Below are 27974 nucleotides of genomic sequence, written 5' to 3'. Positions count from 1 at the left end.
GTTTTCAAAATATTACAACCTTTATTATAATCATTGTCGACCAAATATCAGGTCAGCTAAATGCATTTGAGAACATTAAAATCATACTGTTATGACAAACCAGTTTCTTGATACAAACATTCTCAATATATATGCTCAAGACGATGCGTCCGGCTGGAATCTAAATAACTTAGTTAACTTAGAAAAAATCAACGTAGTGTTACTATGCTATAAATTTGTAATTTATTATATTGCACCTAACAACGGTTGCAGCTCTTTTTGCAAGATACATTCATATAACCTGGGTTCCTATAACATTCTCCCCTTCCAGCCCAATCATGACAAAACTGACCGCTGTCTGTACATGAAGTGCCACCTGAAATTAAAGCCAAAAAGCAAAGTTAGAAAAGAAAAAGCTTCGTAATGTCCATTATTTTTGTTAAAATTTACGTTATGAATACCACAATACTATTAGTAAAAATTTGGACCCTAATATATATGTAACTTTTATGCATGTTAAAAAATTAAGGCAATAGGAAAATAGCTTTCTCTGCCTCTGTTTGTGTTGGGACTTAAGTCAATATATTATGTCCCAGGTTTGTGCTTGCAACGACCGTGCCATTATCAAATTATTCATTTACTCTGTTGTGTCATTTACTCCAAATTGTTGGATTTCTCTATTGCAAGGATTTTTAAATCATTTTATCAGTAATTTTTTTTTTATAAAAATGATTTTTCTCTATTCAATCTTTTATCTTACTTCCCTTTGATTAGTTTACGTAGATGTGATATGTGGTTATTGTAACCGCCTATGGAATGTTATTTGATTCTTTTAAAAAAAAACCATACCGTATAGTCGGCTCTAAAAGGCCCCGACATGAACTATACTTTCTAAAATAACCAAATATACATAAAGTATATTAAACAATTCTTTTATTACATATACTTAGATTAAATGTCGATTATAAAATTATGCCAATGCGTTGAAAGTAAAGTTCATGTCGGGGCCTTTTATAGCCGACTATAAGGTATGGGTTTTTCTCAATTGTTGAAGTCCGTACGGTTGCCTATAAATGTTTTCATCCACTTCATTTGAACTTGGTTTGATAGTTGTCTCATTGGCAATCATACCACATCTCCTTATTTTTATATTATTATAATCGTTTTAGGAAATAGACGTGTCTATAAAATGGTAAATCAATTAAGGAATTAACGAACTTTCTGCAAAATTTTATCAAGCTTCCTGGAACGATATTATTTGTTCACAACTATATTCATATCAAAACAGTTATGTTTCGCAAAGCTACACATAATTATCATAGTTTAAAAATTGCACAACAAAATAAGTAAATATACAGTAAATTAAAATGAATCAAATATAATATAATCCATATCTTCCCACCATCAAATTTTTTCCTGGATTTGAAAAAAATATATGGTAAGATAACTCAAGAGTTTCTGTTTTATATCAAAATGGTACCACTGTCCCATGTTAGAGGGAGGGTTTTGCGCCAGCAAACATGTTTAACCCATCCACATTCTATATGTGGCTGTCCCAAGTCAGGAGCCTGTAATTCAGTGGTTGTTGTTTGTTGCTGTATTTCATATTTGTTTTTCGTTTATTGTTTTGTACATAAATTAGGCCGTTAGTTTTCTCGTTTGAATTGTTTACATTTGTCATTTTGGGACCTTTTATAGCATACTATGCGGTATGGGTTTTGATTATTGTTGAAGGCCGTAATATGACCGATAGTTGTTCACTTCTATGACATTTGGTTTCTTGTGGAAAGTTGTCTTATTGGCAATCCTGCCACATCGTCCTTTTTTATATCGATAGAGGTTTTTCTCTTACAAGGATATTGTAAAGTAGCAGTCGTCTCTTTGCTAATTGTACGGAAACCGCGAAGGTTTGGTTAATGTATGTGTAACATATTACCAAGTATATATCTTCAATTTTTCCTACATGTGAAGCTACAGTTTAAAACTCCTTCGGTCGTTGACAAATTGCACATTGACCTATAGTTGTATCCATACATGTCATTTGGACTCTGATGGATAGTTGTCTCAGCTTACCCTTCCTAATCACCTGACTTCACTCTGTAGTCTTGATTTAACATTTAATACGCTTTTTTCTGTATTAAATTAGAGTTTGATCATCTCTTTAAAAATCCACACGGATCATAATACATTAAAAACGGTTGTGACATATTTTTCACTCCTATAATACATAAGTAATACCATTTATCATTTCATGAACATTTAAAAAAAAATATGTTGACGAATACGACACCTTGTCCGCTGCATGTATTACAACTGTGTTTGCAGTTTACAAGCATATATGCTGGGTTCCTTGAACATTCTCCAGTAGTTGCCCAACTATGACAGTTTGGATGAATGTCTTTACAACCTAGAAATAAAAGGTTATTTAACGCATAGTACAAGAAAACTTGTATTTTTGTGGTAAACAAACTCATAAAAAGTACCTGGTTGATAATAAGGTACGCCAGACGCGCGTAAAGTAACTTGTAACAAAAACGTCTGGTATATAATATATATACATAAAAGATATAGTGCGTCAAAATACTTTTACTCATGCCTGTGAAATTCGCATTAAAATCATAACAAGAAGTAATGAAATCTCAATTGTTTGTAAGTAGATTCCTTTAAACATTTTGCCTTTAAAGATGTTCAGGCCATAGTGTACATGTGTTTTTATCCTTTTTTCAATTGTAGAATTGGAAATAATTCGCCTATACATGCCTCCTTGTACCTTTACCATGCTATACTAATTTTACTAAATAAGACGGATACAGCAGAGATGTCAACATTTTCATTGCTGTACTAATCTATTATGTATACACACCGTATTGGAGCGAAACCGGATATTGGTAATACATGTAGCTGAAACGGAGAGATGTTGTAAAATTTTACACCGATTACTTCAGATAAAGAAAAGCAGCAGTTTAATATGCATCTAAAGATTTGATATTTCTTCCTATTATTTAATTATGACCCACTATAAATACACAAGACCATAGCTTTCATAAATTGTCTTAAACTATGTAAATCTCCAAGTTTCGATAGTGTATGGCAACAACAGCTTGCACTTTCGACCTCTATCCGCTTCAGCTAGTACCACTTCCCGGTGTCGCTCCTACACGGTGATACATGTACATTATATGTGATTGAAAATCAATGAATTCGAACATACTTCCTCCCCCGTCGCCACCGCCATTGGAACCGTCACAGTTTGTACGTATATTCTGCTGTTGTTCTTGTGCTGAAATTTGAATGTAAATTATTTAGGTTTAAAAAAGTTATCCAGTGAATGCTTTTATTAGTAATAACTGCATATACTGATTTGCATTAGTGAAGTAAATACTTTTAAGAATAAAATGCCTTTTTTTAATAATTTTATTGGGGAGAAAAAGCGTTGACCGAATCACATTTTGTTTTTGCTTTCATACTAAAAATGTTCGCACGATCAACGCTTTTACAGCCATATTAAATTTCAAAAACAAGCATTCAATTCTTATAACTACATTTATATTCAACAACGCGGAAATTACGAGTTGTATCAATCTGTTCGTTTGTTTTACATGCATTGTCGTGACACATGCAGTTATGAATGTTAATAAATTTGCAATGAGATTTTTCAAAAGACCATTTAATTAAATATGAAAAAAACTTTATCTTGATAAGATTGTGTGGAAGTGTAGTGTACAGAGTAGAAAAATCATAACTGTCAGCAGAATTAAAAGGACCACCAAAAGCACTTATTTTATCTAAAACCTCTAATGAATATATTCTTTCAATGGTCACAAGACTATGGGAGTAAAATTCGGTTCGTATACGTTGTTGATAAACTGACTATACAGCAATTATAGTTACAATATACACTGACTGTTTTCAAGATTGACAAATTTGTTACTACACTATCGATAGCTTAATTTAAACATCTTGTACTTATTAAGACTCGTAATTTAAATCTAAATGTATTTTCTAGCTTCAAAGTGATGCCTTTGATGTTCTATTGCATTTCTTAGCAAACTATTATTTATTCATAGGACAGATTATATTATATATGTAAATGCTATGCAAATGCATTGAATAAGTGCATCCCTCCTTGGATAAACATATTTAAAACTCTTCTTTTAAGCAGATATCATGAATTACCTCTGCTAACAACACATCTTTTGAGGTAAGTATTATGACAGGGCCAGACTTCTTCAATCAGCTGATATAGAGCGGGATCATATGTGCTTAGCTTTTCTTTTGTGCTTATTGGACCATGAATTCCATTTGGTGTTGCACTGTAGCCATTTACATTGAAGTAGCTTTGCACACCTTCAGCCTGTTTAAAAACACTAACACGTGTATAAAGTAAAAAAAAATACTCGAATTAGAATGTCGTATATTATGAAACTTCTATATTTTTATTGGTAACAAAGTAAAGCATTTTTTACTTTTTTATTATCTTTATTCGTCCGTGAAAAAGATCGTGCTAGCATAGTCATATAAATATCCTCTAACTGATTACTAAAAAGCTTAACGAAGCAGGTCGTCCTTGAAATTACATTTTAGTGCCTGGTAAATGATTTATTCTTATGATAAAGAACAAGGTCGATTGATTTACCCTTATTTGTTCAAATAGATTAATTGGTAATAATGTAGCATTGATTCGTATTAAGTGTAACATTGATTCGTATCAAGTGTAACATTGATGCGTATCGGTGTATTTTGAATCTTGAAGGAAACATAAAATTCAAACATGGCTTAATTTAACCCTTGTGCGATATAATGTACTCTGAATCAAGTTGGCTTTTTCTCTCTGAAATCTGAATACTAGTAAACGAAAGAAAATTCTGTTGATGGAAACAGTATTGGATTGGTAGAGAATATTTCTTAATGAAAACCTCTGAGGGAAATACGTCAATGAGACAGCAATGTAACAACATAGAAAACAAAAAGAAGGATAACTAGTGATCAATATTCGATCTTCAACAATGGACAAACTCTTAATCGTACCGGTCCTAGAAAAAGGTTGAATAACTAGGCTAAACTAAAATAATACTTACGAAATATTCAGCACTACTACTCATAGAATATGTATTCGCCCAAAGACCCTGTTGCTTTGCTCTATTATACTGACTTTCTAATCTTTTAAACCAACCACTTATACCATATCTAGCACCAAGATTTGCCACTCCATGAGAAAATTCGTGTAAATATATATCTTCACTATGATAACGATCATTTTTCATACACAACAAATTTTCTTCACCACCTGTAGAAACTGGTGCAGAATCAGTAGCCCCAAGTCCGCGTGCTCTTTTATCCCAGAAAGAGGGATCCATGTGACTGTGTTCTGGTATACTGGTTGTACCTTCATGTACTCCTATTACAGCTGAACGTCCAGATCTCTGGTAAAAGGAGTTCCGCACAGCGTAATTATCAGCAAAAAGAAACCGTGTTATATAACATGCTCTCTTCAAGGCATCATCATTTACATTCCAGGATGCTACAATATATTTATTTTTTACTTTGAATTGTACACACTATCTATTGGTAAGACCATTGCTGTTTACAGCTCACATGACTGCTAGACGTCAAAATAATCTCAGACTGTCACATTAAACATTGATTCATGTGGTTTTTTTTTATGTGCTCTCCTTTATCGAGAAAAAAAACGCCTGTTTGCAGAATACAAATAAAAAAGACACCGAAAAAATCGGAGATCAGTTTAACTTGAGGAATAAGCTACCTTAGCTTACGATAACATTCAACATTCTAATAAAACAACATAACAATGTCGTTTTATTGACAATGAAACTGAATCAAGAAATCATCAAATACCAAAGCGCCAAGTAAAGGGAGAATTCTGTTCTGAAAGTTCCATTGCATAGGCTTATTTTTAAAGTCTCAAAATGAACAAAATGTGAAAAAAATTAAACTTAAGGACTCATCTAAGTCGACGACATTAACGAAACACGATATAATAACACTATAACCGCACCAACCTCATTGGCAGGAAGGATCAAATAAAGTTTAAAGAGTTTTTACATTTTATGCATACCCTGAACCTTCCACATACAACCTAACACAGTAAATTGCAAAATTCATTTGAAATGGTCCCCATATATCAACATCTTGGACAAAATATCAAAACAAACAACAAGAAGAATAAAACACTGATAAACAAACTTGCAATTGCTATGCACTAGTTTAAAATCGATATTTCATCAGATAAATATATCACGTTTCCTAGACATATAGATTATACCACTGTATCGAGTGTGATACGATATTTCTCCACTCGAAACAGTTAATTTTCATATTTAAATCACGAGGCTCGCCAAGCGTTTTATATATTTGAAATTTAAAAAGTGGTGAAATATCGTATGACTCTGTTTCTCTAAATGCTTTTTAGACGATATGCAGACAAACTAAATCCTTCTTTTCCAATGATCTACAAAAAATATGTTCTCTCTACGCAACAGCATCAGACATGATCGCCTTCTTTCGTCACAATAAGATATTCAGATTAAAGCAAGTGAAAGGTATAGCAAAATTACCGAATTACAAGGCAAATTTATAAAGGGGAATTCCATAAAAACTGACAAAATCAAACACACAACAAACGGCACAAGCTTAAGTGAAAAGCAACTACCATATTCCTGACTTAGCACAGACATTTTCCGAAGAAAATTATGGGTTAGACCAGGTTTTATAGCTAGCTTAACCTCTCACTTGTATCACAGTTGTTTAAAGATTCGTTGTATTGACAAAATTAGGTAAGCAACCCAAACAGACATAATAGGTTAATGTGACAATAATTGGGATCCAGCAGCCAAAACTGTGTAAACATACATCACAGACATACAACACAACTGACTAAAAAAATCAAACATACGTACAAATCAATCTAACAAAGACGCCGACAAAAAAGGTGTAGCAGAGAGTTATAAATTCATTGTAGAATGACATTCAGGATATTTATCTATTTATTAAATGTATTTATTCCTGTTATCTAATAAACCTGCCTTTGTTACCTTATTTGTTTATTTATCTTAATAAACATTTATCATTGTTCAGAATTGAACCTTTTAGGTGTAATACCACCAAATCAAAGTACGTCACATCCGGTTGCATACGAAAAAGGGTCTAAAAAAATATTCCCTTGAATTTGACAGTTGTAGGAAATTAATCCTACATTTCATTGCAGTAAAAAATTTCTGAGTCATAAACATATGTCTTGGGTGTTTCAAAGCACCAATATTTTTTTTATTTGGTGTTTCTATAGAATATTTTGGAAACTTGAGGTTACATGGTTACTAAAGCTTGTACACAGGAAAAAAAGGGATAAAACTTTACTCATGCAAAGTATTTCTTTATTTGAAACAAAGATAAATTCTGCACAATTTTTAAAAAGTGCAAATTTAACAAAGACAAATAGGGGAAAATCAATGGTGGTATTACACCTAATATGGGAAGCTGCACATGTACCTTTGACCTTGTGTGTACTCTCATTTGTTAAAATTTCATGCTATTTAAGTGAAATATTACAAAAATGAAATATTCTGAGTAGATTGAGTCTCAAAAACACATTTCATGAGAAAATTGCCTTGAAATAGGACTTTATCATGAATATAAGTAGATAGAGCAAGCCATACTCAGTGTTTTTGGGAGCTTTTTCTCCTTATTTCTTATATTTTGTTATAATAGAAAACTTTTTCCTAAGTAATACTTCAATAAATATATAGTTATCTATAAATGAAATTATTTTTCAAGCAGTAACAACAAATTATTCACTAAAAGGGAAGCTTTTTATGTCCCTCTCTGGAACGCGGCGTAAATTTAAGTTTTATGTAAAGACTTATTGAAACCTCCATTGAGTCAGTAAACTTTTATATGGATAGTTCATTCAGCTTGAATACTTCAATTACTCATTTATAATCACATTTCTTTTATAAATGAGTGAAAGTTATCCCAAAATTTTTATTTATTGGCCTTAAATGTTGAAATTTTAAGGAAATGAGGGGTATAAATGGACCAAAAGGGACCTTATAATGAAGACAAAGAGGTCCATTAGTGGTATTTATCATCCTAGAGTCATTTTTTGTATCATATTCAACTGTTTGTATGCAGATGAGATAAATATTTGATCATTTATTGGTCAACACTATATTCTATCATGATGCAGCTTGATTTGGATTTTTCGAAGAAATTTTGCTCAAATCGCAATAGATGTCGTCTTACATTATACTAGATTTTTCTCAAACTATTGAACTGATTATGACAAAACTTGACAGTAATGTTTGAAATAACCAGTATTACAAAGGAAAACAATCACATTCAGTTCATTCTACAAAAAAGTCTTCTTTAGGTGTAATACCACCAAATCATAGTACGTCAAATCCGGTTGCATACGAAAAAGTGTCTAAAAAAATATTCCCTTGAATTTGACAGTTGTAGGAAATTAATCCTACATTTCATTGCAGTAAAAAATTTCTGAGTCATAAACATGTGTCTTGGGTGTTTTCAAAGCACCATTATTTTTTTATTTGGTGTTTCTATAGAATATTTTGGAAACTTGAGGTTACATGGTTACTAAAGCTTGTACACAGTAAAAAAAGGGGTGAACATTTGATTGGGTAACTTCCAGTGATGGTTATTTTCTTATATGCAATGAAATGTTATGTGAAATTTTGTCTCTAGTACTGGACAAGATAAAACTTTACTCATGCCAAGTATTTTTTTATTCGAAACAAAGATAAATTCTGCACAATTTTTTGAAAAGTGCAAATTTAACAAAGACTAATAGGGGAAAATCAATGGTGGTATTACACCTATTACTTAATTCTTAATGCTTAATTCTGAGTGTAAATTTGCAACGTGTGTTTAACAAACTACATTTTATAATCATTCGAAGCTCATCCCATTACGTTATGTCTGAATAGAATGAAGATTTGTCTGATCACGAATCTAGTAGTAGACAAGGTGAGCCTTCTGTCGCCGCGGTCAATCAAGATTCTAGTAAATCTAGGCAAGATTTAGTTGAAACTTTTGATTTATTCAAAACAAATTTTGATGATAAGTTGTTAGATTTGTTATCGAAAATTATGTCTGAGCAAGAACATTTGTTTTATAAAGTTAATGAGGACATCAATTTGACATTTATAAGCAAAGGGAATAAAATTTAGTATCGGTTCAATGAGGAAATCCCCTCTGGGCTATCTAATTTACAGAAACATTCTAGTGCAACTGGTATTTCGTTGATATATGATCTTATTAACCAACTTAAAGCACGCAATTAACTTATTCGCATCGCTGGTACCTCTACAGCGGGTTAGGCAACAGTAAGAGCAAAAAGAGCAAAACGGAATTGTAAAAAATTCTGACGATGAAAAGATAATTGAGCAAGCAGAGAATAGAGCAATCAAGTTTATCAAAGAGAACAGTAACCGCCCAACTCCGTATGCCAGAGCATCTACGAATGCCAGATCTGAAACCGCTCTAAATCCAACAGCACTCATAGTCCCCGTTCTACTCTTCAAAAGCCCTACAATGATGACTTTACACTGCGCCCATGATATTCATGCTTTCTGTTCAAGAAAATTGGTCACTGGAAAAAAACTGTCCTCTCAACATTAGAAGTAACCAGAACACAACCTATCTAGACAACTAGAAGAAGCAAGGAATCAACCACTTCTGCAAATACATTTAACGATAAGTTCTTAATTGAATCTTATTATAATATATGGGGTGATATTAGTTTGACGGATCTCGAGATCTTTTTAGAACAAACTAGCTTGTTTAAAAGTTGTAATTTAGAAATATTTTGAATTGTGTAAAAGGCAATCTTTAAAAACACATTCATTACTGGAAAGATGTCTAATTCCTTATATAGAAGCTCCTGAAAAATGTTTTTCCTTAATAATAAATCAGCCTTCATTGATCATGTTTTGTAGACAAAGCTGTTTCTGAATTAGTAACCAATGGTTGTGTTATTTAGATCCCTTTCAAACCTTATATTGTTAATTCTCTTAGTGTTACAATATAAAAAATCAGGGAAAAAGGTACTTTTTTTAGATCTTTCAGCTTTGAACTAACATGTTCGAAGAGACAGATTTAAATATCACGATTGGAATGTTTTAATTTAATTATTTATCAGAAATTGCCACCTATTTAGATTTGATTAAAGTCCGGGTAACGTCATTTTGACATTTGTTCTCAGCAACAAACCTAGGGTTTTCTTGAAGAGGAGTATACTATTGTTTTACTGTATTACCATTTGGACTTTAACAAAAATTTTCGCCCCTTTATTCTTACTAATTTTTTGAAAGTGATGGTGAATTATTGGAGATTAAATGCAATCAATATAGTTTTGTATTTAGATGACGGCTTAGGTATGAGTCTGGGTTATGACTCTTGTACAAAAAAAAAACTCGGAGTTTATTCGAAAATCTTTAGCATCTGCCATGTTTTTTTTTTATTATTAATAAAACTTGAATGACTTGGTATTTTGTGGGATTCAAAATGGTTTGGTTTGCTTATTCCTGAAAGAGGAATAAGTGATCTCATAGATTCACTGAATTCTATTTTGTCGCATTTTTTGCAGATTACAGCTACGAATTAAGCTCAGGTTACGGAAAGGATCATAATTATGTCGCTGTAATAGGTAATATAACCAGATTTATGACCTTTTATTGTTATATGATTATTGAAAAAAGTAAAATAACAAAAATACCGAACTCCAAGGTTTAGAATTTAGAGCTACTTCGGATTATTTATTGAAAATAGTTGAATTAAAATTGAGCTTGAATTTTGGTTAGACAATGTGACGACTCTTAACAGCAGACATTTTACAACTTATAGTTACTCTTCAGTAGTAATTTGTTTAGACGCTAGTGAAAGTGCAGGGGTGTCTTAATGTAGGGGTTGATTTCAAAATTTTCCACAAAATGTGGAATAATTTAAAAAAATACGAAGTTCTACATGGAGAGAACTGAGGGCTATTGAGATTGCTTGAATAAAAGATCATACAAAATTCAATAGAAAGGTAATGGTCTAAAGTAGTGTACAGATCATCAAAATTGTGTTAAAATAGTCAAATCTGAAAGTATGAAATTTAAATTTCAAATTCTTGCTAGATCAATTCATTCTATATGTATTCAGTGCTGTGTTTCTAAATATGTTCAGACATTTTTTAGCCGCTGTTCTTGAGTTCAAAGAATACACGGGGTGTTTATGTACATTGTACCAATCTAAATTCCATTTTTGGTTAAGAACCTTTTCACACACCTGCGTTTGCTGTTAAATTAAAAGCTTAGTTTGCAATTTTGGTTAGCATGTATATAAAATTGTCATAATGTTAATAGTATTTAAATATGTCCCTAGCATCTATTGTATGATGTAGTTACATGTGCTGGTGTTGGAAGTTTAACATGGTCCTTCTATTTTGTACAAACCATAGTGACATGTTCGGGGTTTATAGTATAACTTGGTTGAGTTATCTTGTGTATAATCGCATAGCTAAAGTATGACATGGCCCTGGTATCATTTAATATAATAGTGGCAAGGTCGACAATTATGTTGATGAACTGTAGTAAAGCGGTTCTGACATGGCCATTTAATACTTAATAGTTACGTCTTGCGGAATAATATTTACGGACCGAATTTCACTTCCTTTTTCAAGGATGGATTGTACAGTTGATTAAGTAGTGTTCCATCGTTTCACGCGGAATTTTATATTCAGTTTACATCTTAAAAAAATAAAATATTTTAAATTTTTCCTTTTCACATTTATCAAAATGTTCAGATAATGAGCATGGAAAATTCCTAATTGACTGGTCCTTTATCTGTTGTTTGTGGACTCTGACTCTATTGGTTTGCCCTATGTAGTTTTTAATACAAGTGGAAAAAAGTAAAATAGCAAGAATACTGAACTCCACTGAAAATTCAAAACGGAAAGTCCCTTATCAAATGGCTAAATAAGAAGCTCAAACACATCAAACGAATGGAAAACAACTGTCATAATCCTGACTTGGTACAGGCATTTCCTTATGTAGAAAATATTGGATTACACCTGGTTTAATAGCCAGCTAAATCTCTGATTAAACACTTTTACTAGTGTTGTCAACGATTAACCGGTTAACCGTCGGAAGGAACGAATACCGAATACCAAAAACGCTAATCGGTTAACCGGACCTTTTCTTCAATTTTAATAGATTTGATGTGAATGTGTATTAAAAATCAATAATGCATTTCGTTGAATTCTAAAATGGTTGTCGTGCTACTTAACTTGATTGATCAATTGTCGGGTATATTAATTACTATTGTTAACCTTGATAACATTCAAATTTTACAAAATAATTAGCACAAAGAAAACTTGTCTATCAGCTCGGGGATAGACCTTAAGTAAGCATAATTAGCAAACATGCATTTTGAACAGTTATAATCTGATAAATTTGAAGATTAACTTGAAGTTCATAATTTCACTTTGATTTAACATTGTGTAGACCTATTTTCAAATATGCCATCTTTATCGTTCAAGGCATTGTCATACTCTAAACGAAAAGCCGACTCAAAATAAAAACGAGTACGAGTAACATGCTTAATCTTCTCAAATAATAACACTCCACAAAATTTTCTGTGAGACACCACTTTCACACTTTGTCAATTCGCCGAGATCAAGAAGATTTTCATTTTCTCAATCTGAATTAAGTTATTGCAAACGCCATAGTAGATATAGTAGTATTGGATTATCAAAAGTAAAATTTTCACCAGAAATGCTCAAAACCAATCTTTATAATGACCAAGGATAAACTTCTATTCATCGTATTAAAAACCGTGCATTTGTAGAGTACTGTAGATAATGGCTTTAAACATCTACTTTAGTATCGGTTAACCGGTTAATTGGTCGAAAGATAGTCCGAGTAACCGGTTAATCAAAACTGTTCGATTTGACAACACTAAGTTTTACTTTGTCCCACTTCTATCACATCACACGTCCCATATTTTGAATTACTGCATATTTTTCACTTTTGCCACCTTCTGCGTACTAAATTTTGCTCGTGTAAGAAGGCTCATCAGATGTGGTGCTTGTTGACGGCTTTTAATTAGTTGTGATCTATTGACTAGTTCTTTCTATTTTGTACTAGCCTAAGTGTTGTGGTTAAAGGATTACATTCTTTATGTTCGGTAAAGGAATAAATAAGAACATAAAATGACTAAATGTTGGTTTCAGAACGTTTTGTGGCAAATGTCATGGTTTGTGTATTCCTTGGGACGATAAATAGCGGGCGATATTTTATAACTGCCAAATAGGGGGAAATTTATAGAATATTCAGTTTGGCAGAATCTCATCTAATGCATTCTGGCTTATATTTTTCATAAAGCAAATCAAAATATTGTCATTGGTTAAAAACGTCATAAACAATTGAATCAATCAATGACGTGACGTTATTTTCATTTTGTGTTACAAACGATGAAATTACCAAGTTTCGATTTCCAAAACCGCGAATTCAAATAGGTCACGTACGGTACTCTTAAAAATATTGCAATATACGTTAAGATCCCCACCCGTCTATAATCCCTCAACATCAAATAACAATTCTAATGCAATTATTTTTTATCAATGGTTCTGATTGGATGACAGTAAGCGTAAAATTCTCTATCTTCTTGTCTGTAACTAAGGAAGCCGACATTTTGAATTGCGGAATGTATTGACATGTAATTTCTACAATAATAACAAAAAAACACAGATATCGCACCTAAAAATCTTCTTTTTATCAAATTTTATTACATTCTGGAAGAAGCCAAGAAGCCAGAAAACGCCCGGTGTTTACGTTTGACCACGGAGGCATACCTATGACATCACCTAGTTTAGGAGCCAAATAGGATAACATCTTTTCGCGGAATTTTCTTTAATGAAAATTTAAAACTGAAATAATAATTGGAATTGAATTATGTACTTGTTTTGCATTAGAATAGATATAACTGTATTGTATTTGAAGCTTTGCGGACGTCCATCGGTAGTTTTACTGTCGCAAATACCCGTTTACCTGTCTCCGCTACGCGTCGCCAGGTAAACTAAATTTGCGACATTACATTACTACTATAAAAATGTATTTGATTGTTGAAAGCAAAATTCAAATCATGAGTATTATCTCCACCTAAAATTATTTTGTTAACTGTAAATAGGTTGTATTCTAATATTCTAGATTTTCAGTCTTCTTGTGTTAAAGTAAAAGCAGCAAAAACTGTCAAAATGGCCTCTGGTCATCAACATTAAATATTCAATTGGTTACCAAAAGTGAAATATTTTGCTATAAGATTTCCAATAAATAAATGTTTATCAGTAAAGTTGCTCAAGGCGTTTGACTGTTCCTCACATCCAAGTTAACTAATGACGTATAATGGCTGTTATATATCAGTACTTTAATATTTTTGAGAAGTTATGTTTGTCGCAAATACCATGTTTATACTAATGTGACCAGAATAGACTATGGTATAATTCATTTATCATTTAAATTCGCATATTGTTCAGTGTTTTTAAGAATTTGATATTTTTTAAAATTTAGGAACAAACAAATGATTTCTGATGCAAACAACTCACATAAAATTGGTATGCCATATGCTTCTGTATATTTTTGGTAAAATATGGCTATTCCATGCGGCTTCATAACGGACGAGCTTCTCAATTCACTTGGAACTCCTCGCACATGATCGCAGCTATCAGTCGAAGTTGCCTTTCCAGGTCGTAGACTTGCTCTTCTGCTTCTATCTGGTAAGGAAAATTTGTTTTATTTGGGACTTACAGATAACATTTTCTGGATTTTTTTCAGGAATCCTTACAGCACCACATGAGTGACTTGAAGATATTGACAAACAACTAAAGCCATACTCTAATGCTTTGATAAAGATTACTTAATGTTATATTTAAATTGAACAAAGTGTGCATAATAATATTACCTGTTGACAATCGATAGATTATTCTTGGCTTACAATTACATGCATACTTTTCCCGTGTACTAAGTAACTATATATGAATTCATTGCATCACAATCAAGATATTAAAAACAGAAAGTGCTACTAGCTATTTTGGAATAAGATTGTGTGTCCCAAATTAATAAAAAAAAATGTCATTAGTTTCGCATTGATTTTTATATATCCTGCTATTAAAATATATGTATGGTTTTAAAAATATTTTTGAAAAGACAAGTTTCTATCATTCAAATAAACAAAAATAACAATATGGTTCTGAATACCTTGATAAGGGTACAACGCAATCTTACAATTGTGGTAAAAAATGAAAACAACACGTTATAAATTTCATGCGTCATAATTCATCATCCATGCAGTAATAGTGTACACAAAAATGTATGTTCTATGAAACCTTTTGAAGGGAAATTCAAGCAACTTGACGATGATGATGGCGATCAGATTTTAGCGTTTGTTCGGAACTTAATCTCTTTCATCAATAATTGAAGAACCGTTATAATGTCTGAAGGGAATGTGCTACCAAAAACTGTATTCTGATAAAATACAAATATGATTATAAAGAAGATGTGGTATGATTGCCAATGAGACCATTCTCATAAAAAAGCTTTTAGTTTTTACTTTGAAATATAAAAAAAACTTCAATCTCATATTTCATCTACTATTATTGCTAATTGCCTTTTAATATAAAAAGAAGATATGGTATGATTGCAAATGAGACAACTCTCCACAATAGACCAAATGACACATACATTAACAACTATAGGTCACCGTACGGCCTTCAACAATGAGCAAACCCCATACCGCATAGTCGGCTATAAAAGGCCCCGAAATGACAAATGTAAACCAATTCAAACGTGAAAACTAACGGCCTCATTTATGTACATAATAATGAACGAAAATCAAGTATGAAACACAGCAACAACCGACAACCACTGAATTACATGTTCCTGATTTGGGACAGGGGTTAAACTAGTTTGAAGACGCTAACCCTCCCCCTAGCCTGGGACAGTAGTGTAACAGTACAACATAAGAACAAACTTTAAAAATCAGTTGAAAAAGGATTAACTCATCAGATGGATACAAATAGAAATACAGCCAATAAAAACCCAATGTGGACGTGGACGGGTACTTGTACATCCCAACAACAAAAAGACACTAAGCACAGATCTGAGAGTATAAATGCCTATCCGCTAGACTATCAATGGGCCACATTTATCTATATTTTTCAAATTTAACATACTTTAGTTTTACTGTGAAATTGAAACATGTTTTTAAATCTTGTAAAACACGAACTACAATTTAACTATATATGTCTGTTTTTGGTCGATTTATTTTGTCATTTTACCATGTAAAGGAGTAGACATCGCTTTATCGTAATATACATGTACATACGTTTAAAAAAGATAGCAATCACTCTCCGTTTTCGTGGAATCTTTTTTAAGAACCAACGCTTATCCAGTGTATCTACATTGTGCATTTTTATTCACGATTGAACGCAGCCAATTCAGGGTCAAATATATTATGTTCCAAAATGAAATATATTTAAAAAGTGAATAATGGTATTTAGCGCATAGTTAAACTTCATATACTGTGGCACGTGTTTGCCTTACATAACAGTACAAAGAACAAGTAGTAATGTTCTTTCTGTGATTTAGATAGCTTAAACAAGCTGCTCGACACATAACATTATAATTTGCCAGTGTGTACAAAATCATCCATAAGTATGAAATTTAGAGATTTATGATTCAATGTACGTGCACTTTTGTAACAAATTAGTGTTTTGATGAAGATTGCAACATTAAATGATCAACTTACGTATTATTAACGATACAATGCAGGATGAGTATCAACATTGTTTAAGTTAACATTAACGAAATTGCTTAACACAATTAAATTTATTTTTTATTGATTTATCTTTTGAACTTACGTGAATTGTTGTCTGAATATCCCACAAACCCAGTGTCAGTGAAATTACCGTCTGCATCATAAAACTTTATCTTAAACTCCTTTCCTAAAGATTCCAAGCCGTTTCCATTCACCTCTACTGATATAAAAAAAATCAAAAATGATTAAAATATTTATAAAGGATACGTAATTAAAGTTTGCTTAATCAAACTATACAGCTATGCGTAGACATCTTGTATATAAAACGGCACTAGGAATGAGATTGGATACATCGAATAATATTGCAGTCATAATTAAAACATAGTCAAGGATTCATTTTTTAAATATGTCGAAGAATTAAAATCATAACCAAGAACTCCTGAATTCGATTTTTATTCAGGTGTTGAAATTAAAGAGGGAGAAGGTACATGTACCAAGGGGACCATCATAACCATTAGTCGACCAAACACAGACTAAACTTAGGCAAACAGAAAAGAAGACAAACAAAACAGAGATCACCATTCAGAAAACTACATTTTGAGCCACTCGTGCTGAACTAAAGGCGCCCGTTATTTTGGGCATGACAAGTAAAAATTCGCGCTTTCATAAACGAGAAAAATGGTAATCGTGTCTACCAAAAATGAAAATTATCCTTACGTTGTGATATGTATCCCATAATGGTCAATCAAGTCATGATGGTGTGCGTAAAAGTTTCGACGAGATGAGATAATCAAATATTTTGTCCATACTGTGAATATAATAATCAAAAGATGTGGTATGATTGCCAATGAGTAAACTTTCCACCAGAGTCCGAATGACGTAGATGCAATTAATTCTATGTCACCGTACGGCCTTCGTCAATGATCAAAACCCATAGTGTAAAGTAAATATAAAAGACAACAACAATACAAAATTTTAAACAGTTCAAACGAGAAAACCAATGGCCTGATTTGTGTACAAAACAATAAACGATCAAAAATATGATGAAAAGCGACCAACCACAACCACGACATTACAGAATTGATTTAGAGGTTTATTCCCGATTGTCCCACTTTTTAAAATTTTAGAGTTCTGATTGTCCCACATTAAAAGTTCTGATTGTCCCACATTATTTTATGAAGTAAAATGTTCTTAGATAAACAATGTAACTGTTGTTTTTTTTACTAAATAAACAAGAATTAATTTATTGCACATTTAATATTAATTTTATAGAAGTATAAAAAATGTTTTTTAAATCATTAGATTAATGCACTTTTTATTAAAAATATATAATATTTCTGACTTATGAAATATATCTACAATGTTACGTAATTTATAAAACAAATTTCAATACCGTAATTTTAATTACATTTTCTCTATAAAGTTTTTGAATAAATAATGCATTCAATTTAAAAAAAAGGTATAGACTCATTTACATTCTACACTCTAGACGAACTTGTTGATGGAGAGATTTTTCCACAAGTCTTTACAATTTACTAGGGAAGTCAGAGGACATTAATACAACATTCTCTACACTATTGAAGACTGCTAACACCCAACGTCAGATTCACCTGAACCCAACAACTTCCTTTTTTCGATAACGAAGCTGTTGTCTAGAATTCTGCCAGATCAGCCTTTCCATGAATCAATATTAAAGGTTGTTTTCCAATATTCCCAGTGTCTTTGCCATAAAGTGCAGTCAACAGGACTCGTCACCAACTATAAAGAAGAACCAGACTTCCATAAAAAAAAGATGTGGTATGATTGCCAATGAGACAACTCTCCATAAAAGACTAAATGACACAGAAATTAACAACTATAGGTCACAATACGGCCTTCAACAATGAGCAAAGCCCATACAGCAGAGTCAGCTTTAAATGCCCCATATGAAAAATGTAAAACAATTCAAACTAGAAAAACTAACGACCTAATTTATGTACAAAATAATGAACGAAAAACAAATGTGTTACACAGTAACAAACGACAATCACTGAATTACAGGCTCCTGACTTGGGACAGACACATACAGAACGTGGCGGGGTTAAACTTTTTTGAAGGCGCCAATCCTACCACTAACCTGGGACAGTGTTGTAACAGTACAACATAAGAATAAACTAAAAAAAATAAGTTGAAAAAGGCTTAACTCATCAGATGGGTACAGACAGAAATACATCTAACAAATCACAGAGTGGACATGGACGTGGACGGCTACTTATACATCCCCACAACAAAGACACTAAGTACAGATCTTAGAGTACTCGCAGTTACTGACAGCTAGTTCAAAGCCAATAAAAACTAATTAAAAAAATCATGCATCTAAGACTAAAATTTTATGACTTCATATTATATTCCATGTTTGATGATACTTCAATTGTACCTACTACATGTATGTGCAAAATATAATATGTAAGTATTATTATTTGTTCATGGTTTTTTTCATATTCTATAAGTTACAGTGATTAGTAACTGCTGCACACTATAAAAACAAAATAATCACTATCAAAACAATTCCCAATTGTCCCACATTTAAACTTCCCAATTGTCCCACAAACATATTCCCGATTTTCCCACAAAATTTCATTACTTTTTTACCTGTAATTTTAAAAAGTGGGACAATCGGGAAGACATCGATTTAGAATAGAAACCTACAAAATGTGGCGGGGATATATAAACATATTTGCGAGAGTTTAAACACACTTAATCTGGGACAGTTATCTAACAGCACATCATAAAAACAAACTGTAAAAATCAGTTAAAAAGGTTTGATTCATCAGATCGTCACAAAGAATAAATTAAACTATCCGAAAGACTAAAGACACAAAGTACCGATCTAAGAGTACCATTTGATACTGAGAGCGAGTTCAAACCCATTTACAACTAATAAATTATTTTTGAAGCTCATTTTTAGTGAATTGCAGTGAGATTTTGGGTTTCTCCAAAAAATACAAACATATTCAGCTACTTTTCAGTTAATGGTATATTTTTCTTTATTTTATGTAAAAATTATATAATATAAAATGTGTAAATAAGAAACTAATAGAACAATGTACACTTTTGGAAAATGAAATTTAGGATTAAACGCATTTTTAACTTAAATGTCCTAAATATGTGAAAGATCACAAGCAATGTTAGCTCTATTAAAAGAAATGGTGCCAATATAAAAGCGTTAACAGATTAGTCTAAATTTGTCTGGTTTATGAGCTTTGAGTATCCATGGACTACTACAATTACCTTTTTTTCTTTTGAAAAGAAATCGATTCCAAGTAGCATAGTCGATTGAAAGCTTTTAAACTGGTACTATAGTGATATTCAAGTGGTATTATAGATTGAAAGTGACAGACGGGTTTTGCAAATCTTGTAGGGCGCATTACGTTTGCGCGCATTTGGGGATTATTTTTTTTAACGATTGCGCGCATTTGGGGATTATTTTTTTTAACGTTTGCGCGCATTTGGGGATTATTTTTTTTACGTTTGCGCACAGCTTTTGATTACATTTGCGCGCATTTATTTTACAGGTAAACTCAGGTAAAAATAAAGGTATATATAAAGATAAATAATATAGAACTAGAAATATGACTATAAATTGTTAATTTCTATAATAAATATGACTATAAATTATTAATTTCGAAAATATTTGTTAATTCAAATTATATATTTTTCATATTGAATTCTAAAACAAAATATAAAGTGATCATGATAAATCACGTTTTAGCTTAATGCATACATGTAACTTCATTGCGAATATTTCAGAGTGAATAGTGTTTCACCGAATAGTGATCGCTTTTAAATTAGTAAATAATTTAAGTTAGTTTGTAAAAATCATTAGTATGCGATGGATTTACTTTCCGTATTGATAGAACACTGAAGTCAGGGGATATTTCTTTGCGATGCACTGTTAATGATTGCAAAGGCAGAATAAAAACCGACGAACATTCAACAGCAATTCTAAATGGTAACTATGAACATAAACAACCACGGGTCCGATGCTAGAAAACTTGTGAGGCAGATTATCCGCGTAGTGGTAAAGAAAAAAGCGACAGAAGAACTGCTAGACCTATGTAATGAGTCCGTTGTGAATTAATGAATATAGAAGAAGAAACACTTATTGAGAAAGACCTGAAAAGTTTGACAATGGTAATATACCGAGAAAGGCGCAAGGAATACCCAACTCTACCAAAGTCAAGAGATGACGTTCACAACACCATGGATGTCTTATAATTGCAAACCAACACAAAGGAATCATTTTGTCTAATAAACAGCAAACAGCATGGCATTGTTATTCTATCATGCAATTCTAATCGTGAGGCATTATGCACAAAAGCTTCAGAACTTTTCATAGACGGAACTTTTAAATACTGTCTAAAATATTTTGAACAACTGTACACTTTTCATGGATTTAAACTGGGACATTATGTACCACTAGTATTTGTTCTCTTACCATCTAAACCAGAGGAAATTTACACTGTTCTGCTCAACATGATATCTTCGTTGTGTACAGACAGAAACATTATGTTTAAACCAAGGATCATTCATATTGATTTTGAAATCGCATTGCACAATGCATTTAGGTCTGTATTTCCAGATACAAGAATAGAATGCTGTCGTTTTCATTCAGGTCAAAGTTGGTGGCGCAAAATTCAGAAACTTGGGCTAGGTGTTGAATATAAGAACAAAGAATGCAAAATTTGATTGCGATTGACGAAATTCATAGGTTTGGCATTTCTTAATCCTACAAAAGTTGGTGATTGTTTTGCAGAGGAAATGTTTGAAGATGTTCCAAATGATCAGCGTAATGTGAAGTTTGCAGATTATCTAGTCGAAACTTCCATTTCAACAGAGTCCCTATCCCCCCCCCCCTCCAAGTCTTTGGGCATCACTACCATCGGCAGAATCCAGGCGTACTACAAACGGCCAGGAATCATTTCATGCTCACTACAAGGAGCAATTTTATTCTGCACATCCATGTATTTTTGTGTATCTTGACACTATTCTAAAATTCCAGACAACCACATACATCGAACTAAGAGGGCTTGATACACCAGCAGTAATGCGTAGGAGTGAAAAAGAGAAAACCGATTATTTGATGGAGCAATTCAGAAAATACCAGAATGGAGAAGTTAACAGACTTTCATTTCTCAAAGCAATTGTCTTCAAATTTTCGGCACGTACCGACATGTAAAGTCATGTACTATCAGTACTTTTACTTTTTAGATTAGCTATGTTTTAACATTTTAACATTTTTATCTGTATATATTTCTAGGATTTAGTGCTTGTGCATAATAAAACGGACGTATCCTGCTCGAAATCACACTTTCACTTCCTCGTTGGTGAGCAGGGGACTCAGACTAACGGAAGGGGTACTTGTACCTGTAAATAATGAAATAGTTTAATAAATAAATAAGTATTATTACCTGTATTTACCTGAGTTTACCTTAATTTACCTGTCAAATAAATGTACGCTAATGTAATCATAAGCTGCGCACAAATGTAATGATTTTTGCGCGCATATGGCATGGTATTGGTTGCAAAAATTTGATATTTTTCATTTAAATGCAATATTTCTTATTTAATTGGTATATTTCTTCATTTAAATGCAATATTTTTTTATTTGAATGGTATATTTTTTCATTTAAATGCAATATTTTTTATTCAAATGGTATAATTTTTCATTCAAATGGTATAATTTTTCATTCAAATGGTATAATTTTCATTCAAATGCAATAGTTTTTATTCAATTGGTATAAAATGTCATTTGAATGCAATATTTTTTATTCAATTGGTATAGTAGTTTTTTATTTATATGCAATAATTGCATTATGGGAAATTCTTTGACGTTGTAAGGTCAAATTTGCAACAACGTTTGTGATTGGTCGGAAATTGTTTGGATTTCTCCCCTTTCTTTCTAAACATGGGTGACCAAGAATTAAAAAAACGCGTCAGAATATCGCCCCTATAACTAAATCTAACGTTCGTGCGAGTCTTGCACTGGCTGTTAAAATCTTGTGGTCATAACTAGTATTTCTATTGCAAAATTTCGATGGTCAAAACGTTCGGTCCACTTTCCAAAAACCGTTTCATTGTATAAGGATTTATATGCAAGTATATCGGTTTTTTTAAATAGATTAGACACCGTTGGTTTTCCCGTTTGAATGCATGGTTTTACACTACTAATTTTTTGGGGGCCCTTTATAGCTTGCTGTTCGGTTTGAGCCAAGGCTCCGTGTTGAAGACCGTACGTTGACCTTTAATGGTTTACATTTACAAATTATGACTTGGATGGAGAGTTGTCTCATCGGCACTCATACCACATCTTCTTATATCTATATACAACCGTAAACCAGACGTTTCTCAGACTGTTTTCTTTTTTTAATAAATTCTTTGCCGCGTATTGTGTACTGATTGATAACTCAGTCTGGGAGAACTAGATTTATTTCAGTGCCAGTTGTAATTAGGTTTGAGCAAACTTCCAGTAATTGCAAATACTCTTATGTCGGTGATTTGTGTCTATTGTCTTAATGTTACTTTTTTGTGTGTCTAGTACCGATCTTTTGAGTTAATTTGCTGATTTGTGCAGGTTGTTATTTTATTGTACTGTTACACCATTATCCCAGCTTCGGGATGGGTTGCTCACAAACATGTTGTTGTACTGTTACACCGCTGTCCCAGATTAGGGGGAGGATTGGGATCCCGCTAACATGTTTAACCCCGCCACATTCTGTATGTATGTGCTTGTCCCAAGTCAGGAGCCTGTAATTCAGTGGTTGCCGTTTGTTGCTTTGTTATACATATTTGTGTTTCGTTCATTTTTTTGAACATTAATTCGTCCGTTAGTTTTCTCGATTGAATTGTTTTACATTTTTGATTTCGAGGCCTTTTATAGCTGACTATGCGGTGTAGGCTTTGCTTATTGTCGAAGGCCGTACGGTGACTTATAGCTGTTGATTTCTGTGACATTTGATCTCTTGTGGAGAGTTGTCTCATTTGCAATCATACCACATCTTCGTTTTTATATCCACCCTGCCATATTCTTTATTTGCTTGTCCCAGGGATGGAGCCTGTAGTTTAGTGGTTGTCGTTGGTTCCTGTCTCGACTCATATTTGATATTTTGTAAATTGTTTTGTTATGTATAATTAGGCTGTTAGTTTTTTCGTTTGAATTGTTCACACTTTTCATGTCGGGTCTTTTATAGACGACTTTACAGTATCAGGTTTTTGTCATTGTTGAAGGCCTTACGATTGTCTACAAAAAGCATTTGTCTACATGACCGCAAAAAGCTCTACAGAGCTTATGTTTGTAGTATTTCATGTAACCCGACTTAAAATAAATTTTTCTTATCTTATCTTATCTTATCTATAATTGCTTACATCCACTTCATATTTGAACTCCGGTGGATAGTTGCCTTATTAGCAATCATATTCAATCTCTTCATTTTTATATTATATACGTGACTTCTAAACTCGTGTTTTCCTGAACAAGCATGAAATAATTTTCACTGGGCGTTAAAATTAGCAACAAACAATCAATCAATTTAAACTTGTGTTAAATAAGAGGAAAACCATTTGATATTTATTTATTTGTTGGGGTGGGGGACAGAAGGATTTCATATATAAATATGGTTGCCTGGTAAGAGCTGAAAAATAGGCATGATTAGCGACAGATTGAAATGAATAATAATGCCCTCTCTTCCCTTCCCCATCCTTCATCTATAAATTTAAACTGACCACCACGGAATAGCCCAATAGTGTTGAAAGTAGCGTTAAACACCAATCAATCAAAATCCCTTCCCTAGAATATCAAATAATCGTCCCTTAACTGTTATTGTCCGTGTAGTTCTTATATTTATCCAGCTTATCGTCCTACAGGGATGTCCTACTAAGGCTGTCATACCATAAAAACGTTTATAAAACAGCTCACATTCTAATATATCTGCATTCATAAATTTATTAATTTCATTTAGACTAAACGGCGCCATGTTTGTTATGTGCCTCTGCCGTCAACCTATCAAAAAAGAAGAGGTGGAAGAGAGCCAGAAGATCTTCCCAATGCAAAAAAAAAACAGAAATGGACTTCTTCTGGCTCACTTCCGAAGAACAAAAAAAAAAAACGCGCCCCATTGATATGTTTTAAAAACGCCTTGCTCCTACCCTTTTTTTTTCCAAAAAATGGCATTATTAAATATATAAACATATATATATAATCATCAAAATTAAAATGCTATTGTATTTTTATAAGACCTACTTTATTACATGACCTGGGACTAATGACATCAAGTCCTAGCATACATTTATTATTATAATATGAATATGTTTCTTGATTTAATAACCACATATAATGCTATGCATGATCGAGTCACCATTTATCAGGACATGAATTGGGTTTACATAGAGAGGATAAGGGACGACATCAGAAAATCAATGAAGGATAAAAAACTTAATTCAAATAGTTTTTTTTTTTGGGGGGGGGGGGGGGGGGGGGGGGGGGGGGGGGGTCAAAATTGCTGCAAGTTTTGTTTAATTAACATCGATTTTATATATATCCTTATTGTTCAATCAATTTTTCCCATATTAAGTTATCCTACATTGAACTTTTGATGTCGTCCCTAATGTGCAAAAAAAAAATAGATAAGGGGCGGGACCAAACCTATAGATAACATAATAAAGAAATGATGAAATATACAGAATACGTTGATTGACTTTTGGTTGCCTTATGTCCAGTGGCAAATATGTTACGCATGTTTAGGACAAGTATAATAGAGATCAAAGGATAAAGAATAGAGTGAAATGGTAAAAACTAAAAGATATAGAATTATAGAAACGATCTTTGATCTGAAACCCCTACTCTCACACACACCACATAACCATTACTGCCAATACTCGCATATATACATCTCTATACAAATATCTTAATTTGAACCTACTCCCCCCCCCCCCTCTAGACACCGAGGTTTTGGATCCGCCCCTGTTAAATGTGTCTAATTATATACATTTTGTACGGGTCTAGATAATAGCTAAACGAACAATCATATAATTTGTTGGATACCTAATTATATTATATAATGTGTCACAAAATAAACTTGTATACCCCCCTTCCCAATGCAGTATTGAAAAGTAAATCATTTAAAAATCCTGAAGATAAAATATGTTTTGAAATATGCCCTGCATACTTATTTATGCAAAGACATATAGTAATTATTGAACTACTGTGGGGATTGAAAAAAAAATCTATTGAAGGGATTCGGAGACGAGAACAGTAAAAAAAAAGCTCAGCAACGAATCCTAAATGTAAAATGATTTGCAGCATAAGACATGAGAGCACATATTATAGATAGTATTAAATATGAAGTTCACGCCTCATATAGTGAAGTCCTATGTCATAGGACTATTGTTGTAACATGGGTTAGTAACTGGTTCCAATTTATCCTGAATTGTCTTTATTAAAGAATTAGTTCCGGAGTATAACAGCTTATGTCTCGACTTGTGGGTTTCTGGTTCTGCTGTCGTAATTAGGTGATTTTTTTTTCTACATGTAGTAAAAAAGAGGGGCTTAGTCCAAATAATTGTAACCTCCTGGATGCTTTTTATTCTTTTTTCATGTGTGCCTTCCTGCAACGTCTCTGAGGATCAAGAAAAGTAAAAATGATATAGCACTAAAGAACGTCATGATTACATGTATTTGGACTTAGAAGGGGGAGGGGGGCTAGCTATGTATTTTTTTTTATTTCAATGTGTAGACTGTAGGAGAGTTTCTTCAGAAAAGGTTTTCATTGGAGGTGTTTTTGCTATGCACGCAGGCATCTGTTTCTATCCATGAACAAGTTGTGTGTCAAATTAATTATTATTACTTGTCACTCGCATTTTTTGCTCGTCCTGGCCATTATTGGCATCAACAGCCAGTGCACGAACTCGCACGTACGCCAAATTTAGTTAGAGGGGCAATATTCTGACGCGTTTTTTAATTCTTGGTCACTCAAGTTTAGAAAGAAAGGGGAGAAATCCAAACAATTACCGACCAATCACAAACGTTGTTGCAAATTTGACCTTATTACGTCAAAGAATTTCCCATAATGCAATTATTGCATATAAATACAAAACTACTATACCAATTGAATAAAAAATATTGCATTTAAATGACATTTTATACCAATTGAATAAAAAATATTGCATTTGAACGAAAATTATACCATTTGAATGAAAAATTATACCATTTGAATGAAAAATTATACCATTTGAATGAAAAATTATACCATCTGAATAAAAAATATTGCATTTAAATGAAAAAATATACCATTCAAATAAAAAAATATTGCATTTAAATGAAGAAATATACCAATTAAATAAGAAATATTGCATTTAAATGAAAAATATCAAATTTTTGCAACCAATACCATGCCATACGCGCAAACGTAATGGTAATGCGCGCAAATGTAATGCACCGATCTTGTACGTGTTATATAACCGAAGTCATTATACTTAATATATACATGTTAGTATCAGTAAAATTTTATAGCCGATTGAAATTAAAATCATATGATATTTAGTTGAGGGTCTCGCACGGTCGGCCATGGCTTACGCCTTTCTGTGCATTTTAATAATTTAATTTTGCCCTACGCTATATGTGTGTGTCTTTTCTTATAAATAGTATGTAGCGACTGTTTGAAAAAAAAACAGAAGATCTACTCACTTCGCAAGCATAGCAGAATTAAACCTACTAATGAAAACCAAAATCCACTGGTCATATTTAAAGTTCCACTTATACAGTGGTCAAAAGTGTGTACGTGAGTTTATCTATTACATGTATTATACATATATTCACTTATCTTTAGTAGGTCTTGTTAATCAGACATTAATGTTCTCATTGATCCAACATGCCTTTACCTGTTGATTTGATAAATTAACCTAACGACTTGGTTGCTATCTCTTTCAACAGCTATATCTATCAATGTCCACAATCCAATTCTAGATGTTTCTGAGTTATGTTTCAAACATTCCTGAAAGCCTAGGATGTGTGAAGAAAATATCTAAAACAATGTTTGTTCTTTTTTATTGCATTGTTAATCAAGTACCACAAGTCCAAGTATGTATAAACATGTGAGTGAATAAAACTTTCGAAATCGTTGAATTCAAAA

The 27974-nt window shown here is 32.5% G+C and overlaps 1 protein-coding gene across 1 annotated transcript; it reads right to left on the bottom strand.

The window, feature by feature from the left end:
• Position 1: 1 nt before the first annotated feature.
• LOC127737831 (uncharacterized) lies at positions 2-27610 on the bottom strand. Its single transcript, XM_052248772.1, has 8 exons — positions 27530-27610; positions 16913-17029; positions 14600-14767; positions 5058-5500; positions 4156-4333; positions 3191-3259; positions 2270-2386; positions 2-355 (listed from the first exon to the last, which is right to left on the bottom strand). Exons 1-8 carry the CDS (start codon positions 27582-27584, stop codon positions 237-239), a joined length of 1266 nt encoding a protein of 421 aa, XP_052104732.1. The 5' UTR covers positions 27585-27610; the 3' UTR covers positions 2-236.
• Between the last annotated feature and the right edge of the window lie 364 nt (positions 27611-27974).

Source organism: Mytilus californianus, unplaced genomic scaffold (genome assembly GCF_021869535.1).
Source record: "Mytilus californianus isolate M0D057914Y unplaced genomic scaffold, xbMytCali1.0.p SCAF_4, whole genome shotgun sequence".
NCBI lineage: Eukaryota > Metazoa > Mollusca > Bivalvia > Mytilida > Mytilidae > Mytilus > Mytilus californianus.
Note: the sequence above shows the minus strand (reverse complement) of the source record. Positions and strands in the feature narration are given on the sequence as shown.